The sequence below is a fragment of the Mauremys reevesii genome, linkage group 9 (assembly GCF_016161935.1).
Source record: "Mauremys reevesii isolate NIE-2019 linkage group 9, ASM1616193v1, whole genome shotgun sequence".
NCBI classification, from domain to species: domain Eukaryota; kingdom Metazoa; phylum Chordata; order Testudines; family Geoemydidae; genus Mauremys; species Mauremys reevesii.
Genome location: NC_052631.1, coordinates 16089658 through 16106072, shown reverse-complemented (window position 1 = coordinate 16106072; position 16415 = coordinate 16089658). Strand labels below are relative to the sequence as shown.

General features: G+C 41.0%; 1 protein-coding gene across 1 annotated transcript in view; it reads left to right on the top strand.

Moving 5' to 3' along the window:
• SEC62 (SEC62 homolog, preprotein translocation factor) overlaps positions 1 to 16415 on the top strand; it is a 30743-nt gene that overhangs the window by 1333 nt on the left and 12995 nt on the right. Inside the window, exons 2-3 of the mRNA XM_039487323.1 lie at positions 7413 to 7521; positions 13040 to 13145. Of these exons, the coding sequence (XP_039343257.1) occupies positions 7413 to 7521; positions 13040 to 13145 (215 nt within the window). The remainder of the gene's footprint in view (positions 1 to 7412; positions 7522 to 13039; positions 13146 to 16415) is intronic.

The window sequence follows — 16415 nt, the reverse complement described above, 5'->3', positions numbered from 1 at the left end:
GGCTGCCTATCACACATGCATGGCCCAAACTGGTAGGTGGCCTCTAAATGTGCCTACCAGATTGGGTCCCATTCAGAATCTGGCCAGAGGAGGAGGAGATGGTGCTCATCTTATAACTTTAGCCCCATGGTTAGAGTATTCACCTGGGACTTGGGAGATCCCTGTTCAATTCCTCCTTCACTAGCAGAGGGAGAGGGAGGATTTGAACAGGGGTATCCCATATCTCTCAGGAGAGTGCCCTAATCACTTATGTGGGGTTCCCTCAAAGTCTCCTGCTGAAGCTGGTCCACTGTGGATAAATAATAAGTGAATGGAGCAGAGGAACTGAAGCCAACTTCCCAGGTGGATGCCTTACCCACTGTACTACAGTCATTCTTTCCCTCTGTCTCTGGCCCAATGACTACATCTCTACCCGGATATAACATGAATTCGGATATAATGCACTAAAGCAGTGCTGCGGGGGGCGGCTGCGCATGCTGGTGGATCAAAGCAATTTCGATATAAAGCAGTTTCACCTATAACGTGGTAAGATTTTTTTGGCTCTTGAGGACAGCGTGTTATTGGGGTAGAGGTGTATTTAATGATTTATCCACTGTGGACCAGTCATTGAGTGAGAGTGTGTTTCTGAAAATTTACAAGTTATTTTGTTGTTAGTTTAAGTTAATTAAAGACAATCCTTTAAGAAATTAAGCAGCTATCAGTCTTTTCTCTGTCCCAAATGATCTTAACAGTGGAATAATTCAGGCATTTTAGACTTCCCATATAGTTAAAATTAATTGAAATCTTGTGCAGGAGCACAGGGGGAATCCTGGGAGCACAGAGAGTCACTGACTAAGATCTGTTACCCTCCTTCACCTATCACCAGTTTTGCTAATACAGCCCTCTCTCTTAATAAGTCAATTGCAAATTAAGAGTCAGATTCTCCAGTATGCTTAATGCTGCTCTGATGATGCAAAGCAGCTGTAAAACCATCTTAACTAGCTGACGTGCTCTGGCTGTTTTGGTGTACTGGTGAATTTGCCCCTAAATTTAAAATTAAAAAAAAAGATTTGAGGTTGATACTGCAGATCTTCAAATAATTAGAAATGTTATATGGTAATATTCTTCTTAGGTTTCTTGTTTAGTATTCATGACTGAAAAAACCCTAGAGAAATTGAGACAAGAAACTGCATTAACATGGAATTAAGTTTGAGAATATATATATCAAATATATCAGTAACTTCTCAGTTGAAAACATTATAGAGAAGTTGTAATTATCGTATACACACGCATTACAAATCCAGAAAATGATGCCAGGCAGGGAGGGGAATATGTGAAAAAATCTGTCTTTAAAAATAAATTTAATCTGGGATCACAAATATTACATTACTTCAGGACAGAGATAAGGTTGTTTAGAGTTCTTCACCATGTTTTTTTTTTTACCTGAATATGTTTGGAGTTCTTTTAAATGTAACCTTAACTCTGAATTTCCTGGGTTTGTAATGTATCTTTTGGGAATAATTACACCATCCCCATAATGTTGTATTACTGATGTATACTCTCAACCTTAACTTCATTTTAGCATATTTTGTCAGGGAAAATATGTGTGTGTATGCACATTTGTGAACTCATGGATGCAGTGTTCATGTAATGAATTGTAGAGTTGTACAATATGTGTATTTATTCACTTCGATCATCTCATGTGCCCACTAATGTATCACACTGGGACTTATTCTAGCATGCCATGCCTGTGATCAGTGTCAAACAGCCACCATTAAAAACCACCACTACCACCCAGCAACAAAAAAACTGTCAGAGAAGTGTTTTCTCTTTCTTCTTCCCAGTGTGGAATTTTCTGGGGGAAAAAAAATCATACCTGGTTTGAAGCCCAAGAAGGACAGGACTCATTCTTATGCTTGTGATCTATTCTTTTTTTTAACTTTTAAAAAAAATTACTATTAAAAAAAGAAGAAACTGGAAAAAGTATAGATAGAACAAGAAAATAATCAGGTGCTTACAAGTTAGAACTGCATCCATTGCAATAATATGGTACAATACTCTAAAGTGTCAGTGATTTGAATTATTCTTTATATAGCAAACAAAGTACAAACAGGATTTAATACAATCCAGGAAAACACTCACCAATAACAATTTACATATGACATTTAATGTCTGGTGTAATAACAACCTAAGGCTCCAATCCTGCAAACACTCATATGTGAATTTAAAGCATTTAAGAAGTACTCCTGAATTTAACAGGACTATTCACATGCTTAAAGTTAAGTATGTGTATAAGAGTTGGCAAGACCGAGACCTAAATTTGTAACACACGTACGTAGATAAACATATGTTGCCTTAGCAGTTTCTCCATCATATATCAAACAGAATTTAGGAGATGAGTCCACAAAGAAAGTACTCTTTAATTTGCAGAGTTCTTAATTGGCCAAAATGAGTCAATTGTTTTTCTTAGCTTCTTGGACTGTCTTGGCATAGTTCAAAAAGGATCACTAGTTTTCAAAGTAATACTGCAAGCTGCCTCTATTGGATAGTCAATTTTTCCATTATAAGGGTATATCAGATTTTCTGGAACCAAGGGTGGAATCCATGAATCAATGTAGGCTCCTAACTTCTATTTAATCAGTGGAAGTTAGGCGCCTTAATATAAGTTAGAAGTCTACATTGCTTTGTGGACTCCACCCTAACTGTTTATTATAGGCCGGTGTTTAAACTTCCAATTATCTGCCAGTGAATAGCTATAAAAAAGCTTGACTTTAAAGTCTGGCATCTTGTGGCCTTGCTGGGCAGTAAGTAGGAGCTTTATCCCATTGAGAAGGGAGAGAGTCCCAGCAATGGGACATTAGATGCAAAGGTAACAGTATAGTCAAAACAATTTTATGTTTAGAAAAACTATTTAAAATAACTTCTTAGGGGGTTTTATGTGTCTGACATTGAATTCATGGTAATTAAGTCAAATGACTTTACACGAGGGGAGAGATGAGATGAAAACAAGCTCCAATAAAAACTTTTAAACTTCTGTAAAATGTTCTTAAAATAGTTCTTTGCTGGTAGCTGTCAATAGAATGCAAGGGCTAATAATAATATATATTCATAGGGTTTTAAAGAGGAGACTGCCTGGATGCATGGCATAGAGAACAATGTATAATTAACCATGGCAAACATTAAATGGATTAAAAGATGGCTAACTGATGGGTCTCAAAATGTAATTGGAAACAGGGAATCATCAAGTAGGCGTGTCTTTAGTGAGGTCCCACAGGGATCTGTTCTCGGCCCTACACTGTTTAACATTTTTATCAGTGATCTGGAAGAAAACATAAAATAATCACTAAAAGTTTGCAGATGACACACAAATTGGGGGAATGGTAAATATTGAGGACAGGTCACTAATACACAGCAACTTGGATTGCTTGTTAAACTGGGCACAAACAATATACATTTTAGTATGACTAATGTAAATGTATTAATCTAGGAACAAAGAATGCAGGCCATACTCACAAGAGAGGGGAATTCTATCCTGGAAAGCAGTGACTCTGAAAAAGATTTGGAGTCATGGTGGATTATCAGCTGAATATGATTTCCCAGTGTGATGCTGTGGCCAAAAGAACTAATACAATCCTTGGATGCATAAACAGGGGAATCTCAAGTAAGAGTAGAGAGGTTATTTTATCTTTGTATCTGGCACTGGTGCAACTGCTCCTGGAATACTGTGTCCAGTTCTGGTGTCCACAATTCTAAAAGGATATTGAAAAATTGGAGAAGGTTCAGAGAAGAACCATAAGAATGATTAAAGGATTAGCAAAAGTGCCTCATAGTGATAGACTCTGGGAGCTCAATTTATTTAACTTAACAAAGATGGTAATGGGGTGATTTGATTTCAGTCCACAAGTATCTACATTAGGAATACATATTTTTATAGTGGGCTCTTCCATCTAGCAGAGAGAGGTATAACACAATCCAATGGCTGGAAGTTGAAACTAGACAAATTCACACTGGAAATAGGGTGTACATTTTTAACAATGAGAATAATTAACCTCTGGAACAATGTATCAAGATTCATGGTGGATTCTCTGTCATTAGTAATTTTAAAATCAAGAGTGGCTGTTTTTCTAAACAATATGCTCTAGGAATTATTTTTGGGAAATTTTAAAATAAAATAAATAATTGGAGATATACCAATCTCCTAGAACTGGAAGGGACCTTGAAAGGTCATCGAGTCCAGCCCCCTGCCTTCATTAGCAGGACCAATTTTTGCCCCATATCCCTAAGTGGCCCCCTCAAGGATTGAACTCACAACCCTGGGTTTAGCAGGCCAATGCTCAAACCACTGAGCTATCCCTCCCCCCTGTGCTATACAGGAGGTCAGACTAGATTACTACAGTTGTCGTTCTGGCCTTGGAATCTGTTAATCTAGACATAGAACAATGAAGGAGATTAGGCTCTTGACTTAGGCAAAATAAGAAAAAAATAAGTTTCTCATATCCCACCAGGATCTATTTCCTTTCCATAGTTATGTAGTCTCTCATTTTCCCCATATCTAGTTCTGGTGTTTTTCTCCCTCTTGAAATCCCACCCTCATGTCTCCCTTTTTGCTCTGTTTCCACTCCGTGGTGTTTCCCTACCACACAGCTCTCTTCTGTGTAGTGTTCTGGCAGCAAGGTGAAATTTATAAGAATTTTGGTCTTTGAAGGATCAATAAAAGGGATTTTGGAGATAAAGATTCTAGTAAATCTTACTTGGGTGGCAGTTTAACTAAGGTAGTAGGAAGAGCACTATATTAAACAAAATATTGAAAGAGAAAATCTGGAGGGAATCAGATTGCTAAAAATGGTGTGATACTTAGTGATATTGAGGTTTCTGAAGACCCAAGACTTTAATTTCTCTGAGAAAGGTGTATGTGTATGATGTATTTAAAAAAAATAAAAATCTTTTCCTTTACAGACTCCAGGTTAACATCTTTTTAAGAAAAAGTCTAAATACATATGGTCAAAAAAGAAAAACACCACCACAATAACCTTCCCTCCCCCTGAATACCTGTTACCTAAGAAACCTGATCCAAGGTGCACTTTCATCTCTAGTTTAAAAAACAAACATGTTTTATAGCCTACAATGAAAGTATTCACTTAAACACAAAGTCGTCTTAGTCCAGTTCATTTGGACAGGTGTTCAGTTGAACATCACAGCTGGCACTTTGTTGGCAGTTTCAGAGACTAAGCTGTTGACTGAATAGGCACTTAAGTTGAACTGCACTGGCCAAATTCTAAAGTGGATAATTATATGGTGCCTACCTGAAATTGTACCTATACTTTCATTTGGATAAATAAATAATACTTATTAAATGCCTCTCATCTTCGTGTCACTGTATTTCACAAATATTAGTAAATATGACCACTATTACATAGATGGAAAAACTGAGGCAAAGGTTGTGGTTGGGCAATGGCTCAGTGGAAGTTGGTGGCAGACATGGGAATAGAAATCCAGATTTGACTTTCAGTCAGTTTCTCTAACCACTATACACAGGCTTTTGGGATTCAACTGAGGTCTTCAAACTGCAATTTGGGGACTTCAGTAACTCAGACATAGGCTAGGGGTTTGTTCTAGAAGTGGGTGGGAGAGATTCTGTGGCCTGCATTGTGCAGGAGGTCAGACTAGATGATCATAATGGTCCCTTCTGACCTTAAAGTCTATGAAATGAAAGATGTGTTGGTCGTTATTTTTAGAAGACATTAACATCATAATCCTACAGTTGGTTCTTCTACATTTGGGTTGGAATCTGTGGGTAGGACATTGTACAATAGCTTGCACCACTGTTTCCGTGGTTTACCCGTTCGGTGGATGAATAAAGGACTGGTCTTCAGAAGTGACAATAGAACACTTTTTACTAAAACTAAACCAATGTTCCTATTTGCTACGGCTCTTTTCAGTTAGTTTCATGGTGATTTTTTTTTTTTAAAAAGTAGTCAGATGCTGGGTGAAGAGACAGGGAGAGAGAATGGCAAGAGAGAGAAGAGTGTATACGAGATTTCAGATAGTAGAGGAGGAAGAAAAAAAGAACAAGAAAAACAGGAGAAGTAGCAAAACAGGATATGAAGACAACAATAATTTTTTCCATGATGAAAGCACTTACTGTCAGTCAGACAAGTAGTATGGTCTTCAAAAAATCCAAGTCAGGTGTGGGGAAGGGACCAAATCACCTGGCATAAGGTTAGGAGAAAAAATTAGGCATGACCTTTGCTTTTAAAATGTTGTCTCCTCCTATTTTGTCATTAATTATTAATTTTGAAATGTGATGCTTTTAGTTGTTGCACAACAGAATTAAAGCTATGACTGAATATAATAAATGATTTTTAGTGAGAGAGATTTATATGGGACACGTCAGTGATCAATAGTAGAGAGAGAGGAGTTTGGTGAGGTAATATCTTCAGTTGGACCTTTGGAGGAAGGACCATGCTATTCATTATTTATATATTGCCATAAAAAAACTTGGTGCTTTTTAAAGTAGTTGAGATTTAAGTTCAAATGAAACTGTCTTGGCTAGGGGCGAGCAAACTTTTTGGCCTGAGGACCGCATTGGGTTTCGGAAATTCCCACCCCCCCTGCTTCCCCCTGATCTCCTCCCCGCCCCGGGACTCCTGCCCCATCCAACCCCCTTGTTCCCTGATGGTCCCCCCGGGACCCCTGTCCCCTGACCGCCCCCGGAATCCCCACCCCTGACTGCCCCCCGCCGCTCCATCCAACCCCTCCTTTCATTTCTGACTGCCCCCCAGGACCCCTGCCCCATGCAATCACCCCTTCTCCTTGACCGCCCCCAGAACCCCTGCCCCTGACTGCCCCCGGGACCCCTACCCCATCCAACCACCCCTTCTCCCTGACCGCCCCGGAACACCTGCCCCCCACTGCCCCATCCAACACCCCCGCCTTCCTGACTGCCCCCTAGGACTCCTGCATCCATTCAACCACCCTGTTCCCCGCCCTCTGACCGCCCCGACCACTATCCACACCCCCGCCTTCTGACAACCACCCTGAACTCCCTTGCCCTCTATCCAGCACCCCCTGCTCCCTGCCCCCTTACCGTGCTGCCTGGAGCACCGGTGGCTGGTGGTGCTACAGCCACACCGCCTGGCTGGAGCCAGCCATGCTGTAGCCACTGCGCAGCACACAGCACCGAGTCAGGCCCGGGCTCTGCAGCTCTACTGCTTGGCCAACCAGAGCATTTGTGCCAGCAGTGTGTCGCGCTGAGGCTGCGGGGGAGGGGAAACAGTGGTGGAGGGGCCGGGAGTGAGCTTCCCGGCCCAGGAGCTCAGGAGCTGGGCTGGAGGGTCCTGCAGGCCAGATGTGGCCTGCGGGCCATAGTTTGCCCACCTCTGGTCTTGGCTGTGTGTTTAAACCAGCATTAATTTTATATTTTTATATTATAGGAAGTTGGTGAGCCGTTCAAAGAGGAGAAAGCTGTAGCCAAATACCTACGTTTCAACTGTCCAACAAAATCTACCAACATGATGGGCCACAGAGTTGATTATTTTATTGGTAAGATTACTTGTAACCAAATAATGATACTGCATATTTACAAATATTATACTTTTTAAAAAATTTAGGATACTAGTATTTTTAATTAGTAAGCTGTATATCATGTATAGCCCAGGGAAATTAACAAGGCACTTACTAGTCAGAAGATTACCTTTACCAACCTGAAGTAGATGCAGAAGACACAGTCAGGAAAGCAGAAGTGAGGTCCAGAGTAAGACACCCTGGTGAAAAGCCCTATCTGTCTTCAACTCCTATCTGCTGGTAAGGGAGGAGGACTGAGATTTCTAACGGAGTTATCCCCGCACCCTGCTTGGGGGCTCTAATGTTCAAATCAGTCACTGAGTAGTAGGTGTCTGATAAATCTGACACCACATCCCACCTCTAGCTGCTGAAAGGGAGAAGTAGCTTTCTGTCTCTTTCCCCATCCTCTTGAGTATCCTGGTTGCTGTGAAAGGGACAGACTCTGCTACTTTACTTCCCCAGAGCCTTCAAGCTGCTGTGGGGGAAGTGGCAGCAAGTTCCCACTCTTAGTCTCCAGTTTTTGGGTCTTTTTTCTCTGTGAATAAAGAGCTTTCTCAAACAGCAGTAGCAGCATTAAACTAACATGATTCATGATAGCTTCACAGTATTCCAGTAGGTTCTGAATGGAAGCAGGAAACTAACCAGAATCTTGTTAATTTCATTGTCTTGCTGCCTCATAGAGCTATGAGGAGTAGTAGAGGTACTGTGTGCAGACTTGGCAAGGCAGTACTACATTGGCTATTCTATTCTTATCCGGAAACGTATCTTTGTAATGATAAGGGGTATAAATGATCTTTTAATATGAAATTGATGGCTTAGTCTCTCGTGATCGCCAGGGAAACCATCCCATGTGCCATGGCCAGTGATTTTTTTTTCAAACCCTATTTTTAGTTCGCTTTTCATTGTGAAGTAATGTTACAAAAATTCTGAGGTGTTTTGTGTGGCATTAGGATTATTAGACAAGAAGTCCTACTTCTACTTATAACTTCACACAGACTCCTTTCTGTAGCCTTGGACGAGCTTCTGGACCTTCCTGCCCTAGTTTCTCTATCTGTAAAATGGAAATGAAGGTAATAATTACATACCTCAGATGGGTGTAGTGAGGCTCAATTAAGCTTCATAGTGTTTTTCAGATATAAAGGGCTATGTAAGAGCTATATACACCTCTACCCCGATATAATGCTGTCCTCAGGAGCCAAAAAATCTTACTGCATTATAGGTGAAACTGCGTTATATTGAACTTGCTTTGATCCGCCGGAGTGCGCAGCCCTGCCCCCCCAGAGCGCTGCTTTACCGCGTTATTTCCAAATTCATGTTATATTGGGTCATATTATGTCGGGGTAGTGGTGTACTTGTATTATAGCTTTCTTGGTAGTTTGAATGGTTATTTTTTATATTTTTCAATCACTTATTTCCTTGTAACTTTTGGAGATGACACCCTATCCTCCTGATCTTGTATTCACTGGTAAAATTTTATACAAAAATGGCAGTAATATAACAGCAGATTCTACTCTCATAGAATGAAAGCATTTCTTGCTTGAGTGTTCAGTAAGTCATGCTCATGTTTAAAATGTTTATGCTAATTTTTTACTTTTTGAAGGGCGTCCATCACTTCCTTTCTCCACCCCTTTCCCCCATCACCACCCTTAAAAGCCCCAAGTTAAGGTGACCTTCCTGGCTGAGGAGAGCTGGATTTTGTTTCCTTCCTCCAGGGGCTAAGGATACTACTTTCCTTTGTACCCATCCCCTGCTGGCTTAGGGTGGTGTGGTAGCAGGATTACTCCACCTTTATTTGGTATAACGGTGCTGTAATACTATAGTAGTTCAAAGTCTCAGTTTTGCCTGGGTAGAAACAAAGTGCTCTGTTGTGTATCCCTCAGTATTATAAGGAAACCTCAATGTGGGCATCCTCCTGCTTCCAACATTAGTAGCACAGGCATAGCCTGCCTCAGTTTCCATTTCAGCCATCTATGCAAATGAGTATTGTCTCTCTCAACAGCAAATTCAGGCGCTTTTATTCATATCAAGTGCCACAATCTTCACATCCCTCATGGTAAAAACAGCTTCTCCCCAAACCCCAAAGTAGAACACAGCATGCTTCAGGGTTACAACATAGCACTCTTCAATCCCGTTCAGAGGTCACCATTCTCTGGTTGCCCACCTGAGAGTCGTTAACCCTTCAACCTCAGTTTCTTTATCCCTGTTCCAGAACCCTCACTCTCCAAGGCATTCATCTGAGAGTTCCAAGACGAGTTTCTTTCCCACAAGTCATCTTCTATAGCCGCACATTAGATGCCTGCAGCATTCCACTCCCCAGGCCTCCTTACTTATGAATTTTACCTCTGGTCCTGCGGATCTTCCTCTAGAGTCAACTCCTTGCATCTAGGTCTGGCTTGCACTGATCAGACTGGTTCTTTCCCTCATTCCTAAGGCCTCTGCACAAGCTTCCCTGCAACTCATAAAGGTTCCCCCGCGCTAGTCAGTCCTCCCAACAGCTTTCCTCCGAACTAGTCACCAGCAGCTCACAGTTACTGTTTCCCTACTGTTCTTTCCCTCTAGCCACTCTTTGCTATACTTTAGTTTCTCCTCTGGTCTCAGGCTGCTCATGCCTGCTGCCCCTTCCTGACTCTGACATGCTCACACTCTCTCTCTTTGTCTTAGTCTCCTCCTTTTAATATGGCCCTGCTCTGAAGCCCAATTGGAAGGCACAGGTGCAGTGGGTCCCTCTCTGTCTTAAAGAGGCAAGTCTCCCTGTGACTCCCAGAATACAGCCAAGATGATGAGTGTATTCCTAACTGTTTTTTAATTCTTTTACTTCTTACTGTGGGATATTAAACAGGATTGTAAATAGTTTGTAAAAAGGATTACATTCAAAAAGGACAAATGCAAAGTACTCCATTTAGGAAGGAACAATCATTTGCACACACACAAAATGGGAAATCACTGGGGAAAGGGATCTGGTGGTCATAGTGGACCATAAGCTAAATAAGAGTCAACAGTGTAACACTGTTGCAAAAAAAGCGAACGTCATTCTGGGATGTATTAGCAGGAGTGTTGTAAGTACAACATGAGAAGTAATTCTTCCGCTCTACTCCACACTGATTAGGCCTCAGCCGGAATACTGTGTCCAGTTCTGGGTGTCACATTTCAGGAAAGATGTGGACAAATGGGAGAAAGTCCAGAGAAGAGCAACAAAAATGATTAAAGGTCTAGAAAACATGACCTATGAGGGAAGATTGACAACACTGGGTTTGTTTAGTCTGGAGAAGAGAAGACTGAGAGGGGACATGATAACAGTTTTCAAGTACATAAAAGGTTGTTACAAGGAGGAAGGAGAAAAATTATTGTTCTTAACCTCTGAGGATAGGACAAGAAGCAATGAGCTTAAATTGCAGCGAGGGAGGTTTAGATTGGACATTAGGAAAAACTTCCTAACTGTCAGGATGGTTAAGCACTGGAATAAATTGCCTAGAAAGGTTGTGGAATCTCCATCATTGGAGATTTTTAAAAGCAGATTAGACAAATACCTATCAGGGATGGTCTAGATAATACTTAGTTCTGCCATGAGTGAAGGGGACTGAACTAGATGGCCTCTCAAGGTCCCTTCCAGTCCTATGATTCTACGATTGACAGAATAGTTCAACAATATATTTTGCCATGAAGCTATTCTAGAGTTCCAACAAACTTGAATTTGGAGTAAGGACTCAATTGTGTTCCATGTGATTGGACTGGATTTTGGAAGTGTTTTCATGACATTTACACTTTACTGGTATGATGCTCTGACACTGTATGGATTATAGTTCTATGACATTATGCTTTTTTTTTTTTTAAAACCCTCAATAATAAGAGATTGTAAAACAAAATATACGTAATACACCAGACTAAAGAGTGGAAAAAACGGTAACTCTTTTCCTAGCTCTACACACAAACAGCTGCATTTGTGTTTTATATCCATTCAACCTCAAACTGGGAGATCACATGGTATAATCAATAACATTAATAGAATACTTCAGTAATGATCGGCTGAAAACAAAGGCTTTCAGTTCTGAAGGGATAAAATTGGAGTCCAGATTGGCAGCCTGTTTATGCGATAGCTATTGTGCTAAGTGTAAATATTAAAAAAGAAGGGGGAAAAGGATGTATGATCAGCTGTGCCAGAGCTCCAGTCAGTGCAGCTGAAGAGTTGGACAAAGGTAGTTTTGCTGTAAATTACCTTCTTACTAAACGCCTGACTGCAGCAGCCCCCACAGAGCCATTCTGTAGCCCAGGAATACCAGAGCACAGCAGCACTCCAGCCAGGCCTCGTGTCCCCAAAATGCCCCCTACGATGAGACTGGGAAGCAATGTTATAGGGCTGGCTACAATATTTTTCTGCCATCTGAATATTCCACTATGCCAGAGAAATTTCCTTATACTGGTATCTGGTTAAATTGGCTTGAAGGCTGCATTGTACTACCAGTGCAAAGTAACTTTATTGGGGGCCAGGATCTGACCTGGAGCCTTTAAACTTCTAAAGTAACTAATTGGATCACTCAGAGTTGAGTTATGGGAGTTGAGGTTTTGTTTTGTTTGGTGGTTTTAAGCTTTAAAATCTTCATTATGATTTCAGACACTCTTTCTGAGCCTGTGTGCATATGCTTACACCTTCGTACATGTTTGGACATTTGGTGTCTGCAAGCCAGTTATACAGAAGGTGTGGGACAGCAATTTCAGGGAACAGGCTAATCAGAATTGTCCAGCATAAACAAATAACTCTATGCTTGTTCTTTTTATCTTATCTGCCCCATGATTAGTGTGTTGCTGTTACTTTTAGAGCCTGGACATAACAATCTGTTTCATATTTTGTGCCAGATTTTTGCTTTAGTCACATGGCTCCCTTTCATAGAATTTAACCAAGAATATTTAAAGATTTAACTGTAATGTTAAAAATAAAAAAATCATGCCTTGAAATAAAATTTAAAAATATGACTTTTTTTTAAACTACTTACATGTTGTACTTCCTGCATTTCAACATGGATAGTAAAAATGGACTAATCAGTTTAACTTCTTTATTTTCATTCACTAGCAGCACAAACTACTGTAGAGGATAATTTTTTTTTTTTTAAGGTTCCATTGGAATTTCTTAAACGGAAAATCCTCACTCCTTAGTTTTGGAATTATAACAAAATTCTTCTTTAGGATAGGATTTGATCTTGCAATGACCTGTTAAAATTGGTTTGTAATATAATATTGTGTAAAGTATGCATCTGAAACTGGATTATTTATGCAGGCAAAGTTCCCATTGGCATCAGTGGGAGTTTTGTTGCAACACCGTGGCCTCTCTCTCTAAGAGTGGGGTGTTTTTGTTTCGTTATGCAGGTAGGGTTGTTCCTGTATTTTGCAAAACCGAGATAACTAATTACAGATTCTGTTTTTGTAGTATTTGGGTGGATCAAATATTGAAGTGAGCTCTTTCTATATTTTATCACAGATTTGTTTTTTCCCTTTTTCCTTTCAGCCTCAAAAGCTGTGGATTGCCTTTTGGATTCTAAATGGGCAAAAGCCAAGAAGGGAGATGAAGCCTTATTTACAACTCGAGAGTCTATAGTTGACTATTGCAACAGGTATGGCCTTTTAGTCAAGATAAATAGTCTTAATAACAAGTACAATTTTCAAAAGCATTAAAGTCCCATTTTCTGAAGGTCCTAAATCACTTGGGCCCTTTTGAAAATGGGACAGATATTTTAAAAAAATATTTTTCACTATTTTTCTTAACCTTTTTTGTGTACATTATAATTACTTCAAAAGAGATGCCAAAGCAATGTATGTTTTTGATTAGAGTGTTTGAAAAAATATTTGTGGCATTGTATCAATAACATAGAAATAATGTAGTTTAACGACTATACAATTACAATGATTAAAAATTAGAAGAACTTATTGGGCCCAATCCTGTAATAACTGGTGGCTTTGCCACTGGAGCAGCACCCCTGGAGGAAAAAGGAGACAGTAAAATAATAGCAAAGTAAGTATCTTTCTCCCAATTCCACAAACATGTTAATGTTTATCTAGCAGAATAGCTGCTCTTTCAGATGAAGAAAGTATTTCTTTACACAATGCACAGTCAACCTGTGGAACTCTTTGCCAGAGGAGGTTGTGAAGGCCAAGACTATAACAGGGTTCAAAAAAGAACTAGACAAATTCATAGACGATAGGTCTATCAATGGCTATTAGCCAGGATGAGCAGGGATGGTAACCCTAGCCTCTGTTTGCCAGAAGGTGGGAATGCGCAACAGGGGGTGGATCACTTAATGATTACCTGTTCTGTTCATTCCCTCTGGGGCACCCGGCATTGGCCACTGTCAGAAGACAGGATACTGGGTTAGACTGACCTTTGATCTGACCCATTATGGCTGTTCTTATGTAAGAATTCTTGTGGGACTGCTGCTCTGAAGGCCTGGGCTCTATAACCCACAAATCTCCAGGAGCAGTCAATCAAGAGCCTATCGGCTGCATCGGAGGGCAGCAAAGATAGATTTTAAGTTCCTACTTTATGACTTGTAGGAGCAAAACGAATCTTCCAGTAAAGACTGAAATTGGGAGAAGCTTTAAATGCCTTGTTGTTCAAGTGACTGTCCACATGGATTCCACCTTATGTACACCAGATTGGATTTTTTTGGCCAGCAGTGCTTGTTGGGGGTGGGCCTGTGCTCTAGATGTCATTCAGCCCCTGCACTCAAGGGCATAAGGGCAGAGTGGGTCATACAGTTCCTCAGTTCCTACTCATCAGTCACGGCTCTACTGGGCTGCCTGGTGTATGCAACCATATGCCCTCAAACCAATGTCCTCTTCCCTCACGTCTAGGGTAAGATCGCCTTCCCCTAAGACGGAGAAGGCTATAACAGGCAGGGGTAGAGGAACAGTTGATCCCGGCAACAATTTCATCCTCCTCCCCTGATATGGCAGCCAATCTCTCTACCTTGTCCAACAGATGACTTTAAGGCATTCCAAAACTGAAGAAATGTATGGCCAGACCCTTGACATCCCGCTGAAATTAGTGCAAGAGAAATTGCAAAAGCTGCTAGACATTCTGCACCCTTCCATGTCTGATAGACTATGCTTATTAACAAGGGATTATTAGAACCTGCAGTGGACTTGTGACAGGCTCCAGCATCGATACCTGCCACTTACAAAAGCGTGGATAGACAGTATGAAGGTCCTCGTAAGGGCTTCAAGTATTTTTATTTGCTTCTTATAGGCATCAGGTTTAAAACAAATATAAGGAAGTTCTTCTTCACACAACACACTGTCAACCTGTGGAACTCGTTGGAAGGCTAAAAGTATAATGGTTCAAAATAGAATTAGATATGTTCATGGAGGACAGGTCCATCAATGGCTTTAAGCCAAGATGGTCAGGAATGCAAACCCATGCTCTGGGTGTCCCTAAACCTCCAGCTGCCAGGCGCTGGGACTGGATGACAGGAGATGGATCATTCAGAATTGTCCTGTTCTGTTCATTCCCTCTAAAACATCTAGCACTGGTCACTGCCAGAGACAGGATATTGGGCTACATTTGTCTGACCCACTATGGCCATTCCTGTAGTGCCAAATTCACTTGTCATAGTGGCTGTTACAGAAAGATCCAAGCAGAAAGGGCCTCCAAAAACATCACCAAGGAAAAAGGATCCTAAGAAACTAGATCAGTTCAGCAGAAAATTTGTCTTCTCTGCTAGTCTCCCAACTATCAGCTTTTGGCAAAATATGACTATCTGAACTGGGACAAATTCTCTCTGTTTATGGAAAGACTGCTGCAGGAGCATAAAGAAGAATTAAAATCCATCATGCTAGAGGCGCAGCTGATGGCTTTAACTTCCCTGTAGGCTGCTTTGGATGTATCTGATACATCCACATGCACCATGATCACATTGGCGGTGGTTCAGAATTGGAGAGGTCCAAAACACTAATCAAAAATGGATGAGGCCCTCCACTGTTAAAGGACTCCTGAGTCGCTGAGTTCTCTGGGTTTGTACAGCTCAGCCCCAAGAAGAAAGCAAACCAGACCGCAAGATTCCCACATAATCGCTCTGCTCCATACTGTTATAACTTTCTGAGGGCATTGGAGCGAGTAAGGGAGAAGCAGAGCTTCCAGAATAGACAACCCATCGCTTCTTCCTCTGCTACAGTGCACTCAATGTCTTCCTCTCAACAGCAGTTTTCATGCCATAGTTGAGCCCTTTTGGAAACTGCCTTTCTTTTTTCAGGGAAGCCTGGGCTGGGATCACTGGACCAGTAGGTGTTGAGAGATTGTCAGCAAGAGGTATGGCGTGCAGTTTGAGTTGCTTACTACCCTTCAGGTACCTTCTCCATTCCTCTTCTGAGACCCTCTCACAAGATACTGTTGAAGCAAGAGTTGTTTTTTCTCCTGCTTCTCTGAACAGTGGAAGGAGGTGCCCTTTAAGTTCAGGGGAATGAATTTTTATTCACATTACATTTTCATTCCAAAGAAGAAAGGTGGCTGGTGTTCTGTTCTGGACCTTTGATGTCTCAACAACTTCATCCACCATTTCAGGCTCAGGATGGTGACTCGAGCCTCAATTAGATCCTCAAGACTTTCATGGCTCTAACCTTTCAAGACACCTATTTTTAGATATCCATACATCTGGCTTATACGAAATACCTCAGATTTCTAGTAGGAACATTTCATTACCAGTACAGTATTTTGTCTTCTGGACTTTCCACAGCACCAGTACTGTTCAAGGACTTGGCAGTTGTAGCAGCTCACTTAAGGAGAGAAGGGATCCAGGTCTACCAATATCCCAATGATGGGTTGATCCAGGAAAGATCACCGCAACAGGTGACCAACTTGATTAGAGTAGCCTTAACTTTCTTTGCCACAC